This window comes from Chlamydotis macqueenii, chromosome 5 (genome assembly GCF_036417535.1).
Source record: "Chlamydotis macqueenii isolate bChlMac1 chromosome 5, bChlMac1.mat, whole genome shotgun sequence".
NCBI lineage: Eukaryota > Metazoa > Chordata > Aves > Otidiformes > Otididae > Chlamydotis > Chlamydotis macqueenii.
This window is the reverse complement of record NC_141560.1, coordinates 34,261,895-34,289,583: the sequence shown is the minus strand read 5'-3', so window position 1 is coordinate 34,289,583 and position 27,689 is coordinate 34,261,895. Positions and strand designations below refer to the sequence as shown.

Here is a 27,689-nt window from a genome sequence, read left to right as displayed (position 1 = left end):
AAGCCTACTGCAGCATGTGAACCTAGAAAAGTTTTAACACCTCCTTAGGCTGGACTTCATGAATTCAAGGTGTGCTGCTGCTTGGAGAAATGTTGTATAATAAGGAAACCTGGTAACTAGTTTCCTACACTGTTAGTTAGCTGAGACTTTTGTCTGGGATAGGGTGTGGCAAACACAATGTTAGTATATTCTTAAGAAGTTGTCCCTTTTCCATTTGGCACCAAAACTGCCTTCTTTGTAGCCCAAACTCCTTTACACATAAAAGCCCACAATACCTATTAAACAAGGAGTGTACCAAGAGTATTTCATACTGCCTTTGCATTAAGTGGTGTATGTACCCAAGATGTGGGTCAATGAGGAATCAGGAATGCTGGCTTGGCAAAAATCTTCACGAGTCAGAATTTTCAAAGAGGCAGTCGTGTCTAGTGACCAGTTTACCAAAGTGAATAATCCAGAATGATAGACCTTTATACAGCTGTCTGAAAACTCAGCTGTCTTCCTTTTTTTGTTGTTGTTATTTGGAGGATAAAATTGGAATGATGAGCTCATTAGTTCAGTGTTACCAATGATAAAAGAGCAATTTCTAGGTGAAACTGAGCACTGGGATAAATTTGAAGATTTAGATTGTACTTCTATGTGCTTTTATTCTTATCCACTTAAAACAAATAAAATCATAAGAGATTGATATTAACCTTCTGTGGAGTATGGGTTAATTTACGGATGGCAGAAACAAGAGAATTCTATGTTTCATCTTAGAAACTACCAATGGAAGCAGAAAGAGATTAAAAAATTTGGATCATCATAGAATAGCATTTCTGTAGAAACAAGAAAATTATAGTCTAGAATGTGCTTGGTGCCTTAAATAGATTGCAATTGTTCTTTGTTTTCTACTGGCTCTATAATTTCTTTCTTTTTCATCTGTATTCCTTACTAAATTCAATGACCAATGTAAAACACAGTCCATACAGAGTTTCTCAAGTCAAAATTCCATAATGGACTTGCATAGTAGAAATCTCTTCTTGGCCAAGACTACCACTGAGGCAAGCCTTATTAAAAATTCATTTTTCACTGAGGTTTGCAAAACGTTGCACTTTGAAGGGTTTTTTATAAACCATCTTTTATCAACATAAAATATACTGTATTTCACTCGCTTGTTTCAACATAAATCAACCCCCAAAAAAGTTTCTCCAGCTTTTTACATTGTCTGGCCTTGTTCATTTGTAAGCCTGCAAGTTTAATAAAGACTATTTTCTCTGTGCAGGAAGAATATGCTATTTTACATGGAAGGAAAAAAAAAAATAAAAAGCAACACCACATTTCAAAAATGTATATAGTTTATGTTGATGGGCACAGTGTCCTGTAAGATAGTAAGTGCTTTGGAAGACACTGGGAATATTTCTGTTTTATATATTCAAAAGGAAATCATGATTTTTCTATTAACTTTACATGGAACTTCCTTAACACTGTACTCTTTTGTGAAGGTTTTGGATGTGGTGAGGTCTGTCCATTTATGTTTTCCATGATGGCTGTCCTTCTCTGAACTTTAACTTTTCAGTGCCTACTAAAGCCCAGCAGTTTAGTCAATGGGAGATATAAAAGGAGGAGAAAAACGAAGGCACAGTAGTTCAGAGTTCATTTCTACACAAGAGAACAATATTGCTTTCTGGAGGGGAAGATGAGTCCTGCCGGTCCCCTGAAGGTCTCATTACTTGGATCTGGGGAGTAAACTGAGGAAAAACCCAGTCATTCAGTTCCAGATAAGGCCTTTTCTCAGTTGCTTCTTGTGCATTTAGCTTTACTTCTGCTCCATCATTTCTCAGACTTTACCCTCTTTCTGGATGAAAAGTAGATGCCATCTTCCTCACAGATACCTTGGGTGTTTTTCCTGAGGTGAATCACTAGTTTAACATTTCAAAATAAAATTCATTATGATTATAGCCTTAATTATAATGAGCTAAAATAATTTTATTTAGAATGAAAAATTTTCACTCTTGCTGAGTATCCCATTGCTAAGTTTAATCAAAGGCCATCGATACAAAGGATAAAATAGTTTGATCAGTAAAAAAACCTGAGATGACTGTTGGCTGACTTGTTCAGGAACAAACACTATCAGAACCCATTCTTCAGATGAGGCCTAACTCCATTAGGCTGTCATAGCACCTGCCTGACTCTCAGTCATGTTAATGAGGTTATCCATGTGCTTATAGACAGGCACACGCTTAAGTAAACTGCTAAATCAGGGAGAGCAAGTCTCAACAGTCTTTGGCACATCGAGGTTCTGGAGGGTCGTGTTTGCATAAAAGCAGTTCTGAGGAGGAGCTTTATTCCTCAGCCACACGACTTAATGTTTATTTTTACATGTCAAAACTCCCACTAAAATGAAAAATTTCATTTCTCTCCAAGAAACAGTGACAAACCCAGAAGCAGTGCTGTGGTTTGAGCATCAGTTTAGCTATAATGTTTTCTTCAGTTTTGAAATATGACATGACTGTAATGCAAAATTAAAGATGATTCCAGAATCACTCTATGAACCTGGGCTGAAGTTTATTTTTTTTTTTTGCTGGAACTCAGTATTATATTTGTTTTATGCAATTATGTTCATTGCAAATATTTCCTACAACTTCACTCAAAAATTTCTGGTTTCCCTTTTTCTGAGAACTAATCCAGGATACGTGATTTGTAGACTTATTAGTCGTAACACAGCAGCTCCTCAAAGGTCCAGCTGAGATGCGAAGCTCACTGTAGACAGCATCCATGTAATAGTGGGTTGATTTCAAATCGCCCTCACATGCTTTTATAAATACCACAAAGCACATGTCTGTTTTAGGTACATGGACAGCTTTGGAAACCTGTCCCCTAAATTATTCAATCACCTGAGAAGGTTCTAACAGTCTGCACAGACTTGCTGACAATAAGTATTAGCAGTGAAGTCAGCAAGTGGATTCATTATGTGAGCAGTGTACGGTTGCCAGACTGTAACACTGGGATGGAGCTGTGTGCTTCCACAGAGGTGTTAAAACATCAAGTAATTAAACACTGAAGTAATAAAGGTGAGCTGGTGAAGAACTGGACTCTTATACTAATATATTTTTGTGTTATATGACATTATGGACATCGGTGGACAAGGGACGAGCAACTGACATCATCTACCTGGACTTGTGCAAAGCTTTTGACACTGTCCCGCATGACATCCTTCTCTCTAAACTAGAGAGACATGGGTTTGATGGACGGACCACTCGGTGGATAAGGAGTTGGCTGGATGGCCGCACTCAGAGAGTGGTGGTCAACGGCTCAATGTCCATGTGGAGACCGGTCACGAGTGGCGTCCCTCAGGGGTCCGTGCTGAGCCCGGCCCTGTTCAACATCTTTGTCGGCGACATGGACAGTGGGATAGAGTGCACCCTCAGCAAGTTCACCGACGACACCAAGTTGTGTGGTGCCGTCAACACGCTGGAAGGGAGGGATGCCATCCAGAGGGACCTTGACAGGCTGGAGAGGTGGGCCCGTGCCAACCTCATGAAGTTCAACCAGGCCAAGTGCAAGGTCCTGCACCTGGGTCATGGCAATCCCAGGCACAAATACAGGCTGGGCGGGGAATGGACTGAGAGCAGCCCTGAGGAGAAGGACTTGGGAGTGCTGGTGGATGAGAAGCTTAACATGAGCAGGCAATGCGCCCTTGCGGCCCAGAAGGCCAACCACATCCTGGGCTGCATCAAGAGGAACATGGCCAGCAGGTCGAGGGAAGTGATTCTCCCCCTCTACTCTGCCCTGGTGAGACCCTACCTGGAGTACTGTGTCCAGTTCTTGAGCCCCCAACACAAGAAGGACATGGACCAGTTGGAGAAGGTCCAGAGGAGGGCCACGAAGATGATAAAAGGGCTGGAGCACCTCTCCTATGAGGACAGGCTGAGAGAGTTGGGGCTGTTCAGCCTGCAGAAGAGGAGGCTCCGGGGAGACCTGATAGCGGTCTTCCAGTACCTCAAGGGGGCCTACAAGAAAGATGGGGAAAGGCTGTTTAGTAGGGCCTGTTGCAATAGGACAAGAGGTAATGGTTTTAAAATAGAGGGGGGTAGATTTAGATTAGAAATTAGGAAAAATTTTTTTACGATGCGAGTTATAGAACACTGGAACAGGTTGCCCAGAAAGGTGGTGGAGGCCCCATCCCTGGAAACATTCAAGGCCAGGTTGGATGAGGCTCTGAGCAACCTGACCTAGTCAGGGATGTCCCTGCTCCTTGCAGGGGGGTTGGACTAGATGACCTTTGAAGGTCCCTTCCAACCCTAACCATTCTATGATTCTATGATTATATAATACACCAAGATAAAAATACATTAAAATAGCATTAAAATGTTGGGCAGAAAAGCGTAAAAACAACATAAAAACATTTTAAAAACCCCCAAATTTTTTATCTGAAATATAAATGCACTTTGCTGCTTATTTCTCTTACTTTCCTGGAAAGTCACATTGGGGCACTATGTCGGTAATGTACATGAGGCAGTGCTTGGGGGCTGGTAGATTTTCAAAGTAGTTTCATTCCCTTAGTCTCTCCTTCAGATTGTCCATGTTCCTGTCTCAAAGCCTGCTGAAGTGAGTTGGAGTTTTTCCATAGATTTCAATTTTGAATTTTGAATCAGTCCTCAAATAGTACTTGCAATAAGTTACTCAAAAAGCAATTGCAGTACAATACCCAAAGATATAGCAGTTTCCTGAAAACTGAGAAGGAAAAGACTCTTGTTGCCAAGTTGAAGAACTGTAGCAATTTCTGTTCATCTCTTCCTTTCTTCATGAAATAATGATTTTTTTAAACAACTTGTTTAGTTATAATCTTCAAATGTATAAAAGTTTTCTTTAAAGGAAAAATAAAATGGATGCATTGATATTTACCGCTTATATCTTTCCTCCAGTAATGACTGGGCCTGTAAAGTATGATATAAAATTTTGTGAGAGATTGGTCTGATGACACTCCTGCTTGTCCCAAAGTAAATGAAGAGAAACTTTGTAGATGTTGAGCGACTTTACATAGTGCAAAACCAGGGAAAATCTAACTTACTATTCCTATGACAGACCTAGAACTGGGTCCCTGAAACCAGCTGGATCCTGACACTTCAGCTCACTTCCACCTCTTGTTCTTTTGTTGGCCTCTGGCAGGTTGCTTCTTTTGGTACAAGCCAAAGTGGATTGACTTTCCTGTTCTCCTCCACGGTGTTCACTTTGTCAGACAGTTGATTGGATCTGTTTTTATATGAGCCACCTGTTAAGAAGAATTTCAACTTTATTTGCTTAATAGGAAATGTATTTAAAATAAATCCATAAAAATAGGCCTGGATTAAAACTAAATAGAGGTAAGCTGAACCAAAATGCATATAAGCTTACATATTTCCTCATTATAAGCAGATAAAAATAGTTCTTTTGCCTGCTGCTACAGGTCCTGAATTCTACATTAACATTCTTCTCTTTTTTAAACCAGGGGCTCTAATAATCCCTATTCAAACATGACAGTGAAGATACCACATTTTACTGTGCTCTGGTTTAAGTTGTGCTTCCTCAACACAAAATGTGGATTTGCCCACAAATGTATTTCACAACCAGCCAAACGTTTCAGGTGTCCCTCTTTTCTATGCATGCTGTAGAAGTACAGTTACTTCCCCCTTTATCTGTACATTGTGCCCTCCCACTTTTGGTGGCTGATTTTTCAATCTTCTTTTTGATTGCTGGGTTGAATTTCTTCTTGCTCTCTGCAAAGGTAAGAGATTCTTTACTGGGATTTTTTTTTTAAATCCTTCTCTTTCCTCCTCCTTTTATGAGGGAGGCATTAACCTAGAGAGTCATGAAGACATAGTAATTTGTCTGTCTACCACTTTGGTAAAGTGTTTATATAATGGATAAGGAAGTATTTCATATACCAAAACATTTGTAATTCTAGTTCTAGTCCAGTTCATATCTGTACTTGCCAAAAGTCAATTACCAACATTTGTTTTGTGGCTTGTGAGAGGTGAATTGGTGGGTCTTGGAAAACACATCATACAGTCGGAATTAATTGGCATCCTGTTTCGTAGTCCCTTAAGAAAGACCGCTAACTGAGTGGGTCTAGAAATTGAAAATGTCTATTTTTTTTTTATTTAGAAATTAAATATATTAAATCAAAAGCATAGAATGAGGGCAACATTCTTTTTGTAGATTTTCCAAAAGTAATAAATCCACACTTACAGGACTAGAAAATAAAGATGGTAACAAAAAAAAAAGCCCTAGACAACAATAATCAATTAAACACTTAAAAATAAAGAAAATAGAGACGAAGAAAAAAATTCATCCAATTCAAATGGTGAGGTAAAGTGCTCTTTTATGTTCCATTGCACGTCCTGCAGGAACAATGACATTCTTTTGAGAATCAAAACTGAAATCCAGGCATTTTTAGCTCACAGGAAAATATGTGTTTTGATTGAACATTTATATGAGATTAGAATTCTTAAATATCAGGCTAATTATCCCACATAAAAAAAAATAATCTTAGAAAGACTTCTGAAAAGTTACATGTGAATAACAGTTGCAGAACAAATTGTAAACCAGACTCTAGTAATTGTAGCTAGTGCAATCAGGCCCTCAGCCATCATTGGAATTTCAATCAGAGGAAGGTAAATCCTGTGCAGTGTAAAGGCATGGACATATTAGTGCCTAGGTATTTTTGTGCCCTTCATTATCAAATTGTCTCAGAAACAATAGAAAATGTATTATGACAACATAAGGAAAATGAGAGGTGAGATGAGGAAGAAATAATTACTATCATTAACCGATAGGAAACAGTGTCACGTAGACTAAGGGCTTGATTATTACTAAAACTGTAGGAATAGCATGGAATGTCTCTGAGGCATAGCAAAAGCAGTTTCCTACTTTGCCCTTGTACTCATTACTGACCACTATCTGCTATAGGTTGCTATCATTTCAGTGCTGGTTTTTTTCCCAGGCTCAAAAGAGGCGTGGGTGGAAAAGGAGTCAATTCTAAACTCCGCTCACTCCTACCCTTTCTTTACTTACTTGCTGCTGAAAGAACAAATCTTATACCCCCTCACTTCTTTTCATAATGAGAGTAATAATCATATACAATTAATTGGTTTATATATGTTAATAAAAAGGCTATATGACTGATTCATAAACCAGACACAATTCACTCGAACACAAACCCCCACTTCAATCCATAGTCTGTCCTTCCTTTGTATTGCCATCAACAAAGAGTAAAATAAGCATCCATCATTCTCTTACCAGGTTCACCATGGTGAGTCTGAGTTTCTGTCCCCTAGGATTTTGCATTGTGTGTTTGCACTATCTGGTCTACAAGCTATTACTTCAGTAGCTGGTGGGACCTCCATTGGTAGATTATCCCCTACTCTTGCTGAAGGAAGATGATGATGATGTATTAGGTGTTTCCTCTTTGTAACTGCCATGACACTACAATGAACAAGTATTCACTTCACACTTCTCTTCTTGATAATCTATTGGTATAGATTTGTGGTTTCCATTTAATGTCTGGTTCATTAGATGGTATAAATGTGTGTAGCATTTTCAGCTGTGGTTGAGGAAAGCAGGGAATGTCGAGGTTAAGGTTTATTATGACTGTCATGTTCAGGAACGGAGAGCTATATACTGTTTCTGCTCTGAGTCTCTGCGCATAACTCCCATTGACACTGGAGTTACACATTTGCCTGAAAGCTGTTTATTACCCTGTGAGTACTTGCTGCTTCCATGGATAGAATAGACAGAACAGGTCTGAGTACCAATTATTTTAAACCTCCTTGAAACTTTCCATGAAGCTGGGTTAAATAAATGATGGCATAGTATTTAGGAATGTAAAACCCTACAGATAAATAACTCTGTCCCTAAAACCACGCACACAGAGACATTACTTTAAGAATATTCAACAGTGTCATTTATTATGTAGAGGGCACTATACAGTTGCCCTCCCCTGATACTTGCAGTACAAGTGCTCCATGAGGGAATAAACCCCTGAAAGCTTGGTTGCAATTTACTTCTTTACTTCCTGCACATAGTAACTATGATAGTTGAATTGAAAAGCATTTTAAAATTCATAAATATATAAGTAGCCATTATCTACTGGAAAACATATGTCTGACTATAGGACCTGATCCACTCCTCAGTTACTCCAATTTTAAACTAATGTAACTCCATGGTAATCAATGAGGGTGCTGGTGTGCAACTGAAGTAGCATAAGGCAAATAAGGGGTTTAGTACATGTAAGGGTCATTTTGCTTTTAAAAAGGCCACCATGTTCATTGCGTGTTTACTTTGAGTACCTTAATCCAAATGCCCAGAAAAAGAGGCACTCAGAATAACTGGATACTTTAAAAGCCTGTCTGCATTGTGACTGACAAAAAGCTGAGAATATTTAGCTACATACTCCTTTTACAGGGGAAAAAAAGCCATGCTGTATGTTTTTTCTTCCTTTTTGTGGGTTAGGAATTTGTTTTTAAGTAACCAAATTTAGCTACTCGGTAAGTTAATAAGACAGTGATTTCAGCTGGGAAAACTTCATAGATTGGTTAATGGAAAGCGAACAGAATGATCTTTATATGTTCATAAATGCAAAGTTTAAGACTAGAAGGAGACCATTAGAGCCTTCAGTCTAAGCTATTTTCTCTTCAGTTTTACCCAAATCCTCTCTGCACTAAGCAGATTTGAGTTTGACTGAAATTGTTTATTTTTTTAAAAAAAGCATCCCATCTCAATTTCTCTGAAACGTGTTGACTCCTAAAATGTTAATCATTACACTTTGTACAGGTAAAGCAAGTGTAGAAAGCAGAATCAGTAATTCCCAATGCTAAGTTTGTATAAAAACAACAACCCTCCCCGCTGTCCCTCCAACTCCTGTGCAAACCTAGCCCCATAGCCTCGGGGATGAACGTAAGAGTAACACAAGGCGCTGGTGTTATTTGGACCCTTCTGATAGCTAAGCTTTTTGTGAAGGGTCTGCTCTGGAATTTCAAAGACAATAAGCAAACTTGCACCAGACAAATAAAGTTGCATTCCTTTGCATTTTAAATGTGAGAGATATAACAGGTACAGTGCCGTTCAATCTTTTATCAAGGTGACACAACCCCAAGAAGCTTTGATGCTGTCTATTGCAAACCTCATGAGAATTTGAGTAGGAAACAAAATCTGGTTAGTTTGTTTGACTCGCCTTTCTAACTACAGGCATTCAGAAAGAGTTTCTGTACAATTCTCTTCCCCTCTCTTTATTGTGTGGTTTGCTTTGTTTGCTTGAGTTTAAAACTGCCATTACGCAGAAGTGTTGCACATAAATAATTTAGAAGATAACTCTGTGGGGATACTAATAATATGTCCCTGCTTTTTCTAATAGCAACTCATTATGGTTCTGAGAACTAGTATTCCATAGGAACAATCACACAACATCGCTGTATCATGGATAATGTCAATGTTGACAATAAAATAATTTTGACATCTATTTCATTAAGTGTATTTTCCTTCTTAAAAATGCCCCTTTTGTTTATGACTTGCACCACTGCTTTAAATTCCCTAAAAACACCCAAACGCTTCTTGAGTGGATAGATGGGTGGACAGACAGATGCATCCATCTGGTTTTATCTGTCTTCAGTGTTTGGATGTAATACCTTTCCCCAATCAGAAACCACAACTATACAGTTACCTGACAAGGCACAATTATTTCTAAAAGAAATCTAATCGGTTAATAGATGTTAATAAAGACAAAGGAAAGTGGGTTAAATTCAGAGTCCTACTGCGTTCACTCTTGTTTAAAGGAAAGAAAAAGCTTTTAATGGGGCTTCTCTTACTTTTACCACATCATTTTTTAAATTGCTTTGCCAACCCTTCATAGCAAATAGTAATTTTAAGTAGGCCAACATCAAGCTCAGGTTGTATGCACTTGGTGGTAATGATAGTGTAGCTGCCCTTTCAAGAGTCAGTAAGTCCAACAGTTGAGTCTTTTATATATATATATATATATATATATTTAGTCTCCAGTAAATGAATGGATGCTGTCAGTCTGAATGACTGTTGCTTAGAGAAATCAAGCTCTTTATCGTGCTAACCTCATCCTGGAGTCTTTTCGAAAGTCTTAGGGCAGGCAAACACTGTTTAAAGCAGACATAAGTAAAAGCCTACTCAGTGCTCCACACAAAACAAACAGTGAGGATAAAACAATGTATGAGATATCATGGTTGCTGTCTCACACAGATGCACACTATTTTAGGACTTGGATCTTTGGACTATGTTATGGAGAAAGATACTTGTTATAGGTAATCATAAACTGTTCAAAGCTACTTTAAAAAAAACCCCAACATTGCAGAGCTTTATCAGAACCATATTCACATCTTCTGTTACAAAGTGTAGCTATGTTGTGATGACTCTCAGGGCAAATTATTTAGATGTTAAAGGATGCACAGTCCAGTCAAACAAAATGGAACTCAAGAACTGGGAGGAAAGTATATTTATAATTTTAAAATACTGTGAAAAGCTTCACGCTAATGACTATAAGAGAGTTAAAATTACTGATGAGATGGAACAAGCCACAGCTGCAGCTACTGCCGAGATTGCTTGGCTAACAAACTATTACAATAAACAGAGCATTGTTTAAAATAAGTTTGTGTTTTAGATAGTATCATTTTATCTAGATGGGTTTATAACCTGGCAACCAAAATTGACAGCAAACCCAAAGCAACATTGCTCTCTCAGACATTATTAAATACAAGCCTTACTCCTCTATATTCCTTTAGAGTTCTCACACATTTATTCCCACTGCCCAAAATCCACATGCATTTCCCAGTGTTGCTCTTTCTCTCACACCTCCTGTGTCTACCTCTCTACCTATTTCCACTTCAACAGTATGTCTCTTTTGCTTCTGCCTTCATCTTTTCCCACCTTGACTATTGTAGTTCCCTTCTTTCAGGACTCTAAGTCATAGTTCCTCATCCCCCCCTAATGTGTCAAATGCTGGTGCCTCCTTCTCACACAGACATCCAAATCACTTCCTATTTTAGGCACTTCAGCAGCCTTCCACCATCCTTTTCTGGATCAATGTCACAATTGTCTTTTTAAAAACAAATCCAAAACCTACTTCAACATATATGTCTCTTTTATTTTTTTTTCATATTCTCCTCTGTACTCTCTGTCTAATGCTGCTCTCCCCTCAGTTCTGCAATCTCTCAGTTGAAAAATCCTTCCTCTCTACCATAGCTCCCATCTAAAGAGCCTTTCTGTATCATTGGCAAGCCATATATTTTCTCCTTTGCCTGTACATACCTCTTAATTTCTCTCCATGGAAACTGGTTTGGGACTGAGTTCACAAGGAAGATTAATACTACATGGCATGCTTAAGCAGTTATTATAGAACTGTCCTATATTGGAAAACCAGAACATGATCTAGGTAGCACTTGGGATAAATTTGGCAGAAGGATGAAATGGGTTTTTTTGGTCCAGATGCAAAACATATCCACAAAAAAATTCACTTACCAATTTTTTACCTGTATTTAGTACACCTGAAAATGAAGTGTAGGCACCTGTCTTAGCTGCACATCTTTGCATCAAATTTGTCCTAACAATGAGGTACTTGGAACTGTGAGATTTTTGTTTCAGATTAGGATGTGGAATTTGACATTACAATGTTTTCATATTTGTTGTTCTGTAGACCTTAGTTTCTTGGATCAAAGAAAGACCAGTCCTCTAAGTACACTTTTTTTTTTTACTGTGAACACATGTATCAGACATCAAAAATTAGGCAGCTAATTGGACTGCTCATCTCAGCAGAACTGATTGATGGTTAAGGGACATACATAAAATACAGTTGGATTTTTCAACGCAGGCTTCTGCCAAAATCCCTTTAGAGTGCTAAATTTTTCTTTGGCTGTTGACCACTATATTTGTTTGCATTTATTTCACTGACTCACAGAGTTAATACATTTCCTGAAATGTCTCCGAGAACTCAGGTGAGACACCACAGGCTATGCTGTCTTAGGCTAGAATTTACTAGGATTAAAGCAGATGTGGCATTACTAGGGTCTGCTAAGCCTCCTGTGATTTATAAAGATATAAAGTATATATTTTATGATTATGATGATGCTAAAAATTTTGTGGATGATAATATAGTCACATTGGAAAGACTGAATATAACAACTGGGGAAGAATCAAGAAAAGGAAATGGAAACTAACTCTACTAGTTCATCTGAATGACTGTCTGCATTTGTTGCTTTTATTACTCTTTTTTACATGGAATCAAGTTTACTAGTTTACATGTATAAAGGCATATTTCATTTCTAAAATAGTTAAATATTACACAATTTTCACTATCAAATTAAAAATTTCCTAGGAATGTACACATGTCCTTGATAATTTTAATAATTCAAAGTGAAAAACAAAGAATAACCTTCCCTCTTCTAACTACTGATTTGTCTTCCTATGTTTTCTTCAGTTTAGACAATGAATTAGAATGAAAACATTGTTTTTATTCTATCTATAGTTAATTTTTTTATGAAATGTATCTTTAAATTCTTATGCATACAAGCACAATGCTGAACTACTTTGCTTGAAGATGCTACCTGTTAATTTGGGGCATTTTTTTCTCTTTTCACAGAGTTTTTTTTTATTTTACGTAATACTTCTATAGACCTTAAATTTTGTGTTTCTTTCAAAGTTTGGTTAAAGATGTTGTAAAATTTGGCTTGGATTTCTTATGAAAGTATTCTTATAATAATGGCTTATAAACTAATTAAGCCACAATAAAAGACCAGTGTAACATATTTTACAAAATATTTCCTCATTTATATATACGTATCTGTTAGATATGTATATAATTTGAGTTGCATATGAGTGTCAAGCACAAACCCCACAATCTTTAGCTTAAGCTAGTCTTTATCTTTAGCCATCACTGAATTTTCCAGCACCGTCACCTAGCTGCTGCCCAGTCCCAAAGTGCCTAAAGTCTTTTGTTCCACATATACTTGTTTCCGTTGGTGAGGATGTGCAAAACTGCTTAGAATGGGGTATTATTGAGAAACTTGGAACTGTAACCCTAGCAGTACTGAAAAGTGAGATATTGCCCTGCCCATGGTTATTTTATGTGGAAAGAGAGTCCACAACAGAGGAGTAGGAACACAAGTACATATATGGTGATAAATAGACAGCAATGTGTTCCAGAGTGACACACAACTTTCAACACAAAATCAGCCTTGCCTCAGTGTATCTCCCCAGGGTCCAAATCCAGCCTAAGTTCTTGTCATATATCAGCCATACCAAGCTTTACACAAAAGATGGAAATGGGGTAGAGGGAGTGCTGTACTCAATGGCTCATTGGCTGGAAAATTCACCTGTTAAATAGGATAGATGTTTGCAGGTCTTCTCTTCATCTTTATTTAAATCACTGTCTTAACCGTTCTAAGTGAGTTGAGTTTCCCAGTCAATGGGCTATTGAATATAATGCTCCATCTTTACTCTTCTTCACTATCATGCCTTTCTTGTTCTCCTGACTGCCAGTTCTGTTGTGTACATAACGACTAGTCAGCAGAACAAAATTAAACAAGAACAAGGACTGACTGTACAGCCTCTTGGTTAAGGCTCCAACTTCAGAAGTGTGAGAGTTAAGTGCTGGTTAATTATGACTGTATAATTATTTACTTCAGGTGGAACATCTTCAGAACGAGAACTGAAAGGGCTTTGTTCACTGTACTGAATACCTGGATGATTCAGATATTCTTTTAGGATGTGAAGGACCTATGCTCAACTCTTTGTTGAGCATAGGATAGGGAGGTGAAACTTGATCTCCTTCTTTCCAGATAGATAGTCAAATGATTATGGTGTCAGCTATAAAGGAAATAGATCTTTATCTGTGTTGTTATAAGAAAGAACAGACCTGTCCTAAGATGTCTGTCTCATCAAAAGGATCCATAGGAATCCTGACTGGACATAAGTGTCTTCCTCTAACTCAGAGATAGAGCATGGTTACAGCAGAAAGTAACTCACAGTTAGGATATGCCTCTACACAGTAGCAACAACGATAGAATTTTAGAATCATAGAATGGTTTGGGTTGGAAGGGACCTTTAAAGGTGATCTAGTCCAACCCCCCCTGCAAGGAGCAGGGACATCTCCAACTAGATCAGGTTGTTCAGAGCCCCATCCAACTTGGCCTTAAATGTTTCCAGTGATGGGGCATCTGCCACCTCTCTGGGCAACCTGTTCCAGTGTCTCACCACCCTTATTGTAAAAAATTATGGGATGAGTGTTAAAAAGTAGAAATCTACATGGCTAAAGTATTTAGGCACTTTCAGTGTTAAGTCAGGGCTTTTTTTTTTTTTTTTTTTTTTTTACAAAAAAATTTAGTTAGGTATCTAAGTCCACCTTCTGGTGATTCCTGGAACATCTAACTGGAGACGGGAATTTTCTTGGGAGGAGATCACCTACAATTTAGGCACCAGCATTAACATCCCTTTGCTTCTAACTCAGAATTTCACTGAACGTTAGGATTAGCTTTACAGGGCCTATGATGATTTCATAGAATCATAGAATAGTTAGGGCTGGAAGGGACCTTCAAAGGTCATCTAGTCCAACCCCCCTGCAAGAAGCAGGGACATCTTCAATCAGATCAGGTTGCTCAGAGCCACGTCCAACCTGGCCTTGCATGTTTCCAGGGATGGGGCATCCAGTCCTGTTTTGATAATAGGACTTTGTAATTTTGAAAATTTTCCTTATACATCTGAGTGCTTTACTAGACCAGGCTGAAGTGATCAGCATTGTTGGATACGGCCCTGCAATTACCAGTTTTGTGGGCTCAAATGCAAGTTTATACACATATTCTTAGATGCCTTCACCCCTACGCAGTGTAGGAACAATTAGTGAAATTCTCCTGAAAATTAAGCCTCAACACCCTACCAGTCAGGAGAGTCAGAGTTAATATTGAAATCCATCAGCAACCAGTTATTAAAATTATGTAAGATCACACAGAGAGTTTCCAAACTGCTCTCATAAAGAAAGATAAATATTAGATAGGTTATATAGATTGGGTTTCATTTCATAATAGATATCTCAATTGTATGCAAAATATGGGATAGTGGAACACATTACAGAACTGGCCAGTTTTCATTGAAGAAATATGTGCTCAGTTTCAAGTTTATTTTTGTGGTATGAGTTAATTTTCACATGAGCTGTTCAAGTGGCAGTGACTACATTAAGAGAGACTTCTGCAGCTACCTGTCCTTTAACAGAAGAAAGAAAAACACATTAATAGCCCCCTCTTTGGCTCGGGAAGCCAACAACAACTGAAACATGGCGCAGTTGAGCAGAGGCTCCTCCAATGCTCTGCTCTGCACGTAAGCCAGTTGAGTACTGAAATCAGGGGAACCCAGCCTTTCAAGTGCTTCAGAAAGTGCAAACCTTCCCGGTTTCAGTCCTTAGCTTGTTCAGAAGAATGAAAACAGCAGAGAGAAACTAAATGGTGTAACATTCATGTGTATGTCCTCAATCATAGCATATCTGGCCATCTAGGACCCCTGCAGAGCACCAGCAAGCTTTATCACTGACTTGCCAGCTGTACTTTGCAATTATTTCTGTGAGCCAGCAAAGTAGACTGGGGAGCAAGAGCTGAGCCCTGGGGGAGATGCAGCACTGGTCAGAAAGTATGGGAGCCTGGGATATGGAGTGATAGGCTGAGGAAACACCTCCCCGGAGGTTTTTAAATTTTTCCATTCCATGATTCCAAACCAGTTTGGCGTACAGTAACCAAGACACAAGGACACAAGAAACACATCCGTACACTTACAAACTCTCAAAAATGTTCTCAGAGCATCTTCCCAATTCCTGTGGGATACAGAGAACACAAAATGGGATGTGGGATGAGACAGAGTAAAAGCTTCACCAGTACAATACTGGGAAGATCTGTATAATTGACTCTTCATTTTAGCACACTTAAATAATATAGCTGTCCCACACTTGTGCTGCTCAAACCTTCAGTCACTGTGGAGCACGTGTTTCATAGTGTGGCAGGCTGCAGTCTCATGGTGTCTCTGGTGTTGACACATCTTTAGCTACTAAGTCATTAGACCTTCTGGTTTGGTAAAGTCTTGCCACCAGTATTGGAATAATTAAAGGGAAAAAAATGAATATGATTCTGTATCTACAGAGAGAAAGAATCTCCAGTAAGCAGACAGTGCAAACAGTAAAACACAAGGAATACTAGCATGTAGGTGTGACTTACCAAGAGGTGATTAGGTGTATCTGAATAACAGCTACAACACGAGAGAGGGGGGATGTATTTATACATAGTGTATTATTTATGCCCATTACTTCTAATTGCCTAACTAGTTCTCTTTCCTCTCACGTATACTTTAGTACCCACCAACCAGAGAAAGATGTCTACAGCTAAGTATCTGCCAATTATTACGGACTTTTGCTTAATATTCTATTGTTCCACTGACAGCACAGTTTTTAATATATCATTTTATACTATCCTGTACGTCATCATTTTCCTGCCTCCCTTAGGGCCCTGGCTGTAATAGTTCTTATTTATTTCCACAAGCTAACATATATGCAAAAGATCTTGTAGTCAAGATGTCGCCCCCACCACCCTCACCTCTTCCCATCTTTGTTTTTGTAATCCTTTTTGTCTGTTTTTAAAGTTACAGTCTAAAGAAATGTGAATGCAGCATGTGCGTAGACACATACCAGGGTCAAATACACAGCGTGCTGTGTGGTTCCCTTCCCCATCCGTAAACAGAGAAGACACTCCTCTCCTGCTGAGCAGCGTCATACTGCAGGCTTTTCCTGTGGCCTGTAGATTTGGTTTTTTAGCTAACAAACTTGAAAACAGATCAGAAAGGAAATAAAGGAAAACTCCCTCGCTATTCCGATGGGTGAGGCAGGAGTTTAACAGCCCATCTAGTGACTGATGACCTCAGAGAATCTGCTCAGCACTTTCCCAGTCTAAGAGAACAGAATGGAGGATTGACACTGGGCTGGCAGTGCCGCAGTCTGGTTAGTTGCATCAAATGCTATTTCTTACTGAGTACTGGTTTTGCAAAATGCTTTTCTTGAGGAGGATCTGTAACTGTATAAGCTGGAGGTGGCTGCGACTGCATCGCTGTTTCTGAAGCAGAACAGGCATCTTTAGGATCAGTAGTTCTCAAACTTTCAGCAGTGTGTTTCTATAAATATATTTTGGCTGTGTTTTTTTTTAAAGTCGGCTCTTCGGATCCAATTTCCTGAGGTCTGCTGGTTGACAGGTAGAAAAATAAATATTTTTTTTTTCCTTCAGATTTTAATAACAATGGAAAAGTGTACAAGCTTCATGGTCAAGACAGGACAGTGGGTACAAAAAATTGTTCTCTTAAGGCAAAATTTACTGTCAGGGAAAATGGAACATTCCTTCTGAACTCACGAACTGGTAGTGCATGTGCAGGTTGGTTGTAGATGGTTGCTACAATAAGGCTTCTTTCATACAGGTGTGTTTATGCCCCAGGCTTGCTGGCCACAGTCCATTCCATTTACAGAAGCTGAATTAAACAATAACTACCGCATTGCAAAAAGAAGAAGGAAAAAAAAAGGTGAGCGTCAAAGGAGATGCCTGAGAGCTTTGTTAGGGCCAAGAAAAACCCTGTTGCAGTTGTCAGAGCTTGTTGATGTTGCAGAGAACGGCACTTTTTTTTTTTTTCTGCTGGATTTTGTGGTTCTGCCTTAGGAAAGAAAGTAAAATAGAACGGAAGAACAAAGTCCTACTCTATAAATCAGCAGCTGCTCCTTGCCAGATCAAAGGAGTGACATTTTTGCTCCTGGACTACTTGTCCACTTTAGGTGCTTGACAGACAGCTAACAGCTGGCCTGTTACATCGTATAGGAGAGTTGGGCTACATCTTCTTCAGAGTAGATGACAAGCTAATCAGAGATATCCATAGCACAGGACATGTGAGTGCACCTTGATCTCTTCAAACGTACCCAGTACGTAATTGCTAAACACCTTTATGCATTTTTGGCAAGTTGCTACTTAGGTAGTTTCCACTGAAAAGTAAGAAGAAGAATCAGTGCCTTAATCTAATTTGATCAGGGAAGTTAAACAGATGTGAAATTCGTTGACAACTCTCCTTTTCAGGTCAATTTAAAACTGGCTAAAAATTTTATATGAAACCGTTAAAAAGATGTATAAAATACTTGACTGTGACATTATTCTAAAACCGCTTTTTTTTTAAAAAAAAAAAAAAAAAAAGAAGTTACCTAAAATGAGGCCCTTCAACTCCCACGTAAGAACTGAGATAAGCTGGTTGTGTTTTCAAGACTGACGGACCCTCATTAGTTTTGAATATCTTTTCCTATGAGTTTAAGATGATAAATTAACACATCTTTAAATGCATGAGTTACTTAAGATTTTATAGATCTGTTATCTACCTTTAACATGGATGTCTAAGTGCCAGCAAATCAAAGCGCATGCCAAATTAGCTAAAATTGTATTTAGCATCTCCACGAGGCGTATGTATACAAACCTGGAATTTTAATGTCAGTAGTAAAAATTTCAAAGTGATTCAGTTTCTAGTTGATTCCCATCTGCAATAAATCAAGTACAGGATGAAGTTATATACTGCAGCTTATGTCTATTGACTTTGCATTTTATCTGTAAGATATGAATAGCTAAGGAAGTATGTCTGTTTGTCTCCTCCCTTCCTTTCAAGTATCTTTAAAAGATCATTTTTATGGTGCATGATAAATAACCATATATGAATAACCTGATAGCACTCGTGAAAGAGTAACATCCATCGCCGGCCTGTGTTGTGCGTTACCTGGCTTCAGGGCAATTGCAGGCCCTCCAAGGTGCTCCTTACCCACTGGACACCCACCCAGGGGGAATGCGGGATGACACTCTTCCACCACAGCTGAAGTTTCTTGAGGCCTTGCGAGGAAACCCACGCCCACCCCGTGGCACCCAGAGGAGCTCCTGAGCTCCATCGGGTTGACAGGCACACGTACCACCCGCCCGCCCTCGCTCACGGCCGGCTTTCACGGCCTGCTCGCCGCCCGGGACAGCGCCATCCCCGCGTTCACACCAAGTGCAACCGGAGCAGGGCCGCAGCGCTGGCCGGTTCTCGGGGCGCGGAGGAGCCCGCCGTGCCCCCGACCCCCGCCCGGGCCCCGGCCCGGAGCGGTGCTCTGGCCCCACCTCATGGCGCCCTGCTGCACAGCGGGAGGCCCCACCGGGGGCCACCGGAGGCTGAAACGCAGGGCGAGCCCAGTTTTGCAGCGGGGAGTGGCAGCTCCTTGTTGCCAGCATCGCTGGGTGCCTACCCCAAGTGCAGGCTGGCTTTGGTCTGGGCGCTGGGCCCTCACAGCCCTGGGCTGGTGGCGAGGCTGATGGAAGCAGCGGGGCACAGGCTGGCAGGGGAGCCAGGAGGCCCTGGGGCCTCCAGTTTGTGGGGAGCACCAGGGTGCCCCGACTCTGTCTTAGGCCTCCGGAACATCTGCCTTCCTTGTAGGGAAAGGGTCCTGCGCAGGAGCCCCTGCCCCAGGAGCAGGGTGGGTGCTGCCCAGGGTTTGTGCCGGAGGGCAGGTGCTCCCCATGACAGGCACCAGGTCCTCCCTTGGCAGGGCCAAATAATTTCCCCGCGCTCCCAAGACGTAACCTGGTAACTGAGAGTTACGTGTTTAACGAGATGGATTTTTCTCTGAGGTGAATAGATGCCCGTCTTGCCAATTCTCATGATTTTATCACAAGGCTCAAGTTATTTCATGTTAACTTGAGGTCCCAGCTCCAGGAGACAACACTTTCATGAGAATCTTTTCAAGTAAGTTTCTAGATTTTGAGGCTGAGAAAAGCGGTTTAAAAATATGGCGCAATGACCCAAAAACTCACAAAGTAAACACCAACAAGATTTCTGACTTTTAGGACAGTCTCACAGTTATGGGATGGGCAAATTCATTATTTCCAACAATTGGCAGCTCCAAGTGGCATAACATTTTTAGGAGCTCCAACATAAACATACAAGATGCGGCAAAGGTCTTCAGGATGGTTAGTGCCTGCCTGGGGCTGCCTCAGGCACCCAGCTTAGTTGTTCTGTGTCATGTTCTGAAGCCTTCTCTCCACCAAAGGTATATGCTGACTTAGGTCCTCTGAATCACACCTTTTACAGATGTGAGATGTCTAAATTAGCTTAAGAAAGTCAGTTTAAACAGGCTGTAACCCCTCTTTCTCTAACAAGGCTGTCCAAAACTATAGAAAGTTTCGTTAGGGAGGGAACCTGCCTGTCCCTCCCTCTTCCTCTCAAAACCAACCGTGTAAGTGACTCCATTTCTCAATATTCATGACTTAGGGAAGCCTCGTTTAGATGGCTCATTTCCAGGTGACTAACTCAGCTTTTTAAATTTCCTATAAGGAATGCTGTAAATAAGAGTTGGTAACCAGGTGCGGCATAGATTCAGTGAAGCATAAACAAGGGCTTTTTCAACTATTTTTGTAGACGCACGCACAGAAGGACGCCTGAACCTAATTCTGTCAGTTTAGCATACGTATTGGAGGGAGAACTTAAATAAGTTAGATTTTACTTGCTCAGATAAAAGTTTGGGTGATAAATACAGACTGCTGTAAAGGTGAGGGGAGTGTATATTGATAAATGTGTTTCTGCAAATTAGTCTTTTCTAATGCATTCTTTCAGACTGCTCTGATCTGCTCAAGACTTCTGAAATGATTCTTTCAGCCTGGCAAAGAAGTAATTTTCTAGGTTACTTATGAAAACATTTTTTGTGACTTAGATATAATATTTCATTGGTTGTTTTCCCTTCCAGATTAGGGCATTCTTGGGCAACAAGGGATCAGTGTAGTGTATACCCTTGAGCTAAACACTGACATGTTCATAGTCCAAATACTGAAATATCATTTAGGCAAAGATTTATTTTCCCATCCAAGGTGAAAACATTTGGATTATTTTTTAGCATGCATTCTTAGGCTTTTACTCAGCAAAACATTGAAGCAGGTGCTTAAAACCCATTTATTCATCACGCTCAGCTCCCATTTACTTAGGTTTAAAAAGAGCCAAGCTTCTCATCCAGATTTGGCAGGTTTTTGAAAAATCTTGCTAGACTGTTCCACTGGGTACCTAAAAATTTTGAAAATTAGGCTTTATATTGAGATGACAGAAAAGAAACTATTTTAACTCTACATTATTGTTGTTATTGTTGTGACTAAGCCTGTGACAATGTTTATTCAGTATCTCTGTTCTTTCAAGAAAAAGAGCAGAAGTGTCTTCTTGGGCTAAAATCTGAATTGAGGCAAAGTTTTCCTTGTTAATCCTTTTAGAGAGCTGATTGTGAATTCATCTCACAAATTTGTTTATTTTTCTGTTTTTCACCTAAAGAATCGAGAACCCCATTTATGCAGTGTCTGGTTTGTTAAATAAGTGCAATATTTTAACACCTCATTTTCTAGGATGGATATTTTAAGTGGAAATCCAGATTGATACTGAAAAGTTTTGAGTTGTATGTGGTGGCTCCGTTTTGTTCCTCAGTCTCTTTGAAGGAGCGATCTACTCTGCTGCAGGAGACTGGTTGAGTTTTGCACCAGTTCATCTCACAGAAGATATTAGACATATAGACAAGGGACTGGAGTTAAATACCACTCTCTGCTTGAGTTCAGATTAGACCCCAAGTTGGGGATGAACTGTAGTTTCCTGAGCTTTCATGCACTTCATCCTCCTGAAACAAGACTTGTTGTGACCCTGTGTACTTGAAGTGAGTTTTCCATGATAGCCATAGAGTAAAGCTAATTCCGATTATCAGTCAGTACAGTCCCTAACAGTTCATTCAAGAGCTCATATTACTCCGATTCAGTTACAGAGTGGTCACAGTGTTTTGAAATATGTGTCCAGTATGTATAAAAAGACAGTGGAAACAACAACAAAATTATTTTTGAATGTGCCGGATTTGAACAAGCAGACAAAGAGATACCTACTTGCTGTTTATTCTCTTTTACACTTTGCAGAAATAGCTCTCTGTAATTTGATCTGAACATTATTTATTATAAAAATAAAATGTATTATGTAAATGTGAGTTTAACATCATTTGATATGACTTGAGATAAAATACGATAAATATATAAAGAAGATTAATTACAGGACTTCCTATAAAATACAGAATACATGTTTATTTTGGACGAAGAAAACCAAGGCTCTATTTGAAGAGATGCAATTAAATGCATATATTTAGATTATATTGTCATGCTAATTAGCAATGGTAGGAACCAATTAGGACTAGGGCTACCAAATCACCAGACTACATTGCATATTCACTAGTATACCTTTACTGCTCTACTGTTTTTTGCAGGAAGCAGATAAAAATGAAATGTGTTTTTTTGGAAGTCCATATTGTTGTGTATTTTGAGCCAAATCTTGTTCATTGTGCTTTCATAAATTGTCCCACAAAAGTTACCGAACTACTTGTGTGAGAAGGACAGACTCTGGCTATAGGAAATATATGTGGCTGCTTTAGGTAGCAATTAAAGAAAAACACAAGATGCAAAACCCCTTATTTCGGTTCAGATGGCTATTGTTTGGATAAACGAGGTTGGTAATCTGTCATTTGCAAAATGCTGGAAGTGAGATTTTCATTAAATGTACTATGTCAATGACATGTATTTCTCAGCATTACACACCTCATTTATCATTCTGGAACGAGGACCAAGCACCATATGAATGTAGAGTTTGTGAAGGTATCGCCTCACAGCCCTGGAGGCTGATGACCCCTCTTTATCTACACAGCAGGTAAGGCACAAACAGTGGCAGTGTGAGCTCTCTGTGCAGTCCCCTGCCAGTGTGCCTGACTGCTGAGCTGGGGAACAAAGGAAAGATAGCATATGGATAGCAGATTGTAGGAGCGCCGAGAGAGGACTGAGGAAATCTATGTTGGGTGTGTGGCTCTGCCAAAGATCTCGTGTATGACTTTGGCCTTGTCACTTAATCTCCTTCTGTCTCTGTTCCCCGTTGCAAACAGCGAGAAGGCGTCTCTCCTCTCCCCCAGGCTTTGCCTGGAAATCTGTTCAGACCCTGAGTTCTCTTGGGCGGTGTGCTTGTGCAGCATGGGGTGGCGTAAGACTGAGTTTCGTTGGGTCCTCTAGCTGCTGCTATCGTCCAAATAATAGGAATTACTATTAACAGAAGAGTAACAAAGAAATCCATGTCTTGTTGATAGATTTTACTCATCTTTTCAGGCCATTCAATCTTTGGCCTCTGGGTGAAGGATATGAACAAGGCAGGCAATTAGTGTCAGGAGCAGAGCTGTGAATTCTTCTTTTATAGGGTTCCAAATAATGCTGGAAATAGTGGCGTTGGTGTTCTCTCTTTTTTTCACCTGTCTCTTAATGCCTTTTGAAGACATTTGTGCCAAAATAACATCACAGTGTTTCTGCAATGCACAAACTGAAGTGCTGTGCAAAAAGCTGTGTTTTGCTTTACTTTGGCCCTCGAGATGGCTCCCTGAGGGATTAAAAAAAAAAAAGCCCTCAAAAAATGTAAAGGCTAGGGCAAGGATTGTGGTTTCTACATCTCTATTATGCACTGTGCATATTTATGGGGCAGTATAAAGAATAAATAATAATCCACAAACACTGCATTCTGTGCCCTTGTCTACCAATTGCGCTGATGCATTATGTGATGTAGCTACTGCTGATGAAACTAGGATCTGATTTTTAGCTTCACCTGAAATGTATGTCTGTTTTGCACCTGGAGTTTTGCAAATATGAATAATTTCATATGTATTTCTTCAGACTTACCCATTGGTGGGTATAACTGCTACTGTTTATGGACAGGATTTTTCAGAGGAGCTGTAGAAATGGAATTGCAAAATGATCTGGATGCCTAAAGCCTCTGTTCTCCTGTATCTTTCTAAGTATGTGACAGCACATCTTCTCTTCAAACGAAGTGTTGCTGGTCTAGAGGACATCATTTGCACCTGCAGTTATGCACATGTGCAAAAGAAAAATGGAGAAATAATGAAATCAGAAGTCAAACCCAAGCACTATTTTTTGCCAGTTTTACTGGACAAATGTATTTTTTTTTCTGTAGGGAAACAAAGATTGGAGGACTCACCTTTAGGGCTTTAACTCCCATTTCCAAAGCAACTAGTGAACTGCCTCTACGCAGAGGTCACAGTGAAAGGCTGGCTTTATTCACATCTGCGGAATAAAATAAGGCCAGGCTGTTTTGGGAGTGAATGGCTGGGCAAGATTGGGTTTTCAACACCCAGCCCAGAAGGCTTTCTCTGTGGTGGCTTTCGAATATGTGAGGCTGGAGTGGAGTGTCCCAGTCTGTGCGCTCACGCTCACGGAGGTAAAGCAGTTGTCACCTGAAACCCTTCAGGACTTAGAATTTTCTTAATGCTCTGCCTTGTCGTGCGAGCCCATTGAAAGAACACTTCAGAGGGCACCCATTTCTTACTAATGTAAACTTTCTGAGGAGTATCCAAAGATATGACCTCTGGGTGAACCTTTAACCTTCCCGTTAATTATTTGTTTGAAGACAGTGTCGAGTTCTCCCACTGAGAGCCAAGGCCCATAATGCTTCGCAGCCCTGTGAGCCGGGGTGTGTGTGCAGGGAAGTGGAGAGGGACATAAATAAGGAGACCACCAGATGTAAATAATAAAAGTGGTTGGGGTTTAAATAAAAACCGAAAAAGCAATTTGGTTTCCCTGAAGAGTGGCCTGATTGAAGAAAAGGGGTTAGTAAGACGGAAAGTGTATGCGTGTGGGGGGATGTTTCTGTTGTCTGTGATATTTTACGGGCCTAAATAAGTGTTCGTTCCGTTCTTTAAAACCTTGCCATCTGTATACACCATTAGAAGCTCATAGGAGAAGAGAAAACAGTCTTATCAGGCTTTCCTGTTAATCTCTATTGGCCTTAACTTTAGCTGATAAAAGGGGCGCTGGATGGAGGAGGTTCAGGTCAGGCTCCATTTGGTCAGTGCGGTAACGTTACTGGAACGTCACTCAGCAAATTAAGTTGCATCAGGGACCTTTGTCTTTGAGAACAGACACACGCCTCGAAATCACAGTGCTAGGGTAGGAGATGCCTTCACTGTGCTGCAGTCAGAAGGGAATAAACAAGTACATCAACTGTGTCTGAGTTTTTATTTTAATACCTGAAGTCATGACTAATTCTGAGGCAGGGTGACATTTCTGACAACTGAATTATACTTTTCCTAAAGAATAAAGACTGTCTTTTGGATGTAAACAGAGAGATGCAAAAGAGCCCTTTAGTGTTACTTGTAGCATTTATGCATCTGTCTAATGAAATTTCCACGACTGTGATTAGGGAAGATGCAATCGAAGGTGTGCCACCATCTTTTATTATCTGCGGAGGAATTTAACTGGGGGGGCGGGAGGGAGGGAAGCACGACAAAAGGCCTTGCGGAGTTGATGCTGTATAAAGGCTAGCAATTTACTAAATGAGCAGATGAACTTAGTTTTCAGTTAACTGACTGAAAGACTTCGCTAGGCGTTGGATCGGGCCCAATGGCAATTATTGGAGGCTATTTTGGATGATGGGCATGTTAGTATTTCTGAAGAGGATTAAACACTAGTCTTCGACTTCATTAGCACTCCTTAAGGGTCACCAGCCGAAAGCCTGAGCTGTGAAATAGCACACAAAACCCGCGCGAAGGCTCCAAAGTGTTCTCAAACACAAAGAGGGGGGACAAAAACAAGCGTGGCTCCTGAGTGATAGAAAATTGCCCTGTTTTGAAAGAAACTCTGTGAACGGGCAAGTTTTAAAATTATTTTAGGGAAATTAATTTGGCTTAGCTTGTGCTGATGTGGATCGCTGCACATTAAGCTAATAAGAAATATGCAAGCACTTATTTTTGGATTACCGGCGAAATTAAATCCAGGCTCCGCAGCCAACTAACTGCCTTTACCGGCGCTCAAAAGCCTCAGCAACCGCCCTGGTCTGAGAGGGAAAAAAAATGAAAGGTTATTTTGGGCCTAATATTAACCACATGTACCTGCGGCTGGGGGTTTCTGAGGAGTTGAGAGGTGCCTGAGTTTCGGGCGGGCGGATGGGCGGGCGGTGGCCTTGCGCAAGGCGTCCCCGCTCGCAGGGCCGTGGAGGTGGCCCCCGGCTGGCACTGACCTCCGCGCGACCCCCGCCTTTACGGGCCCCAGCGGCAGGAGTTGCAGAAGAGCAGAAGTCTTTCTGGGCCGGCACTTATTGCTGCTGCGCTGGTGATAAAACTTCAGACAGCCTAATTGATGGCTTTGCTGACCTAGCGATACCTTGTGAAAGCACGGACTGGCGAAGCCTGGTCCTCATTTATGGCCAGCTGCAAGGGTAGCTGGATCCCTGGGATGGAAAGGGAAAAAAAACACGTCCCCCAGCCTGTGAACTTTAACCAGGTTCCGAGCCACTCGAAGAAGTTAAAGAAACAATTGTCTTTTAACACAAGTTTTCAGTTGCGTTTACTTGTTCAAAGCCTTCTGGCAAATCCAGCTTTAAGCTGGCTAGTAAGATAAGCGTGTTACTGGTTACAACTTCTGAGAGGAGAATCCTTTAAAGTGAAATTATGCTCTGTTAAAAAAGCAGCGCGGAGCAAAACACGTTGCTGCACCACGCTGAAATCCTGTCACTTTTAAAGCAGAGGTGTTCTCAAAACACAGAAGCGAGCTGATGAAAGGACTTCTATTCTTTGTATTCTGTTGCAGGTTTATTAATGCCAGAAGAAGAATAGTACAGCCTATGATTGACCAGTCAAATCGAGCAGGCAAGTTCCAAGTAGTATCTGTATTCAAGTCCCACAGGCGCAAATCCTCATCAAGTTATTCTTCGGGAGTCTCATCACCTGGTAAATAAATGCTCCAACCAGGCATTCTGGGAGATTATATTTTTTTTCTTATGTCCCCAGAATTCCGCTGTAGGAAGCAACTTCACTAATTGGTGCTAATTGGAAATTTCCCACCCTGACTCTACTGAAACTGCTTTTTATTTTCTCTCTGAATTGGTAATTGGGTACAAGTAGTAGTGCCACAAGCAGTTTGTTTGACTGTGAGCTCTTGAATTACTCATTGCTTGTCTGCATCCAATCAGCAGGACAATCTCATTTTCTTGCTACCCACAACTCCTTGGTGTATGCATTGCTTTCACTTCTGGAAGGCGAGCTGTAAAACTCATTGTATCCATTCATTTGCTTTGACTATTCACAATATGCTACTAATGCGACATGGTACCATACTGCCAGAAAATATTAAAAGATTATTACTTTTGTTTAAGAGTGCACCAGATATGTTCCCAGTAAAACATATGATTTTGGTAACAATACCTTTTCTACGTTTCTATTAAAGCACTCGGAATACATAACCCTTTACACAACAACTGGTGCCGTGTTAATCATTCCACTTCGTAATACGCATTTCCTCGGCATACTAGGGAGCTGTGGTTTCCTGCCATGAGGTTATGGGATAAAACTGTTCTCCATGTGGTGATGACTGTTGTCACTAACAAGGGCTTTAACTTGATGGTGATTTCGCCTGCTGCTTCACTTTAAAGGTTTTTAAAAAGGTTATTAATCCTTTGGGAAACTCTTCCCGTGTAGCATTAAATTTCATTTTCATTAACAGGTGAAAAAGGGGAAAACACTAACTCAACTAACCATACAAAACATTTAAGCCAAATACACTATGTAAATAGGAAAAGCCATGTCC

The 27,689-nt window shown here is 40.2% G+C and overlaps 1 protein-coding gene across 5 annotated transcripts in view; it reads left to right on the top strand.

Annotated features, from left to right (window-relative positions):
• The window catches only part of MEIS2 (Meis homeobox 2), a 174,204-nt gene that overhangs the window by 140,923 nt on the left and 5,592 nt on the right, over positions 1–27,689 (top strand). For all 5 annotated transcript variants that reach the window (XM_086748556.1, XM_086748554.1, XM_086748557.1 and 2 more), the window contains one exon: positions 26,694–26,752. In XM_086748556.1, coding sequence (XP_086604682.1) covers positions 26,694–26,752 — 59 coding nt within the window. The remainder of the gene's footprint in view (positions 1–26,693; positions 26,753–27,689) is intronic.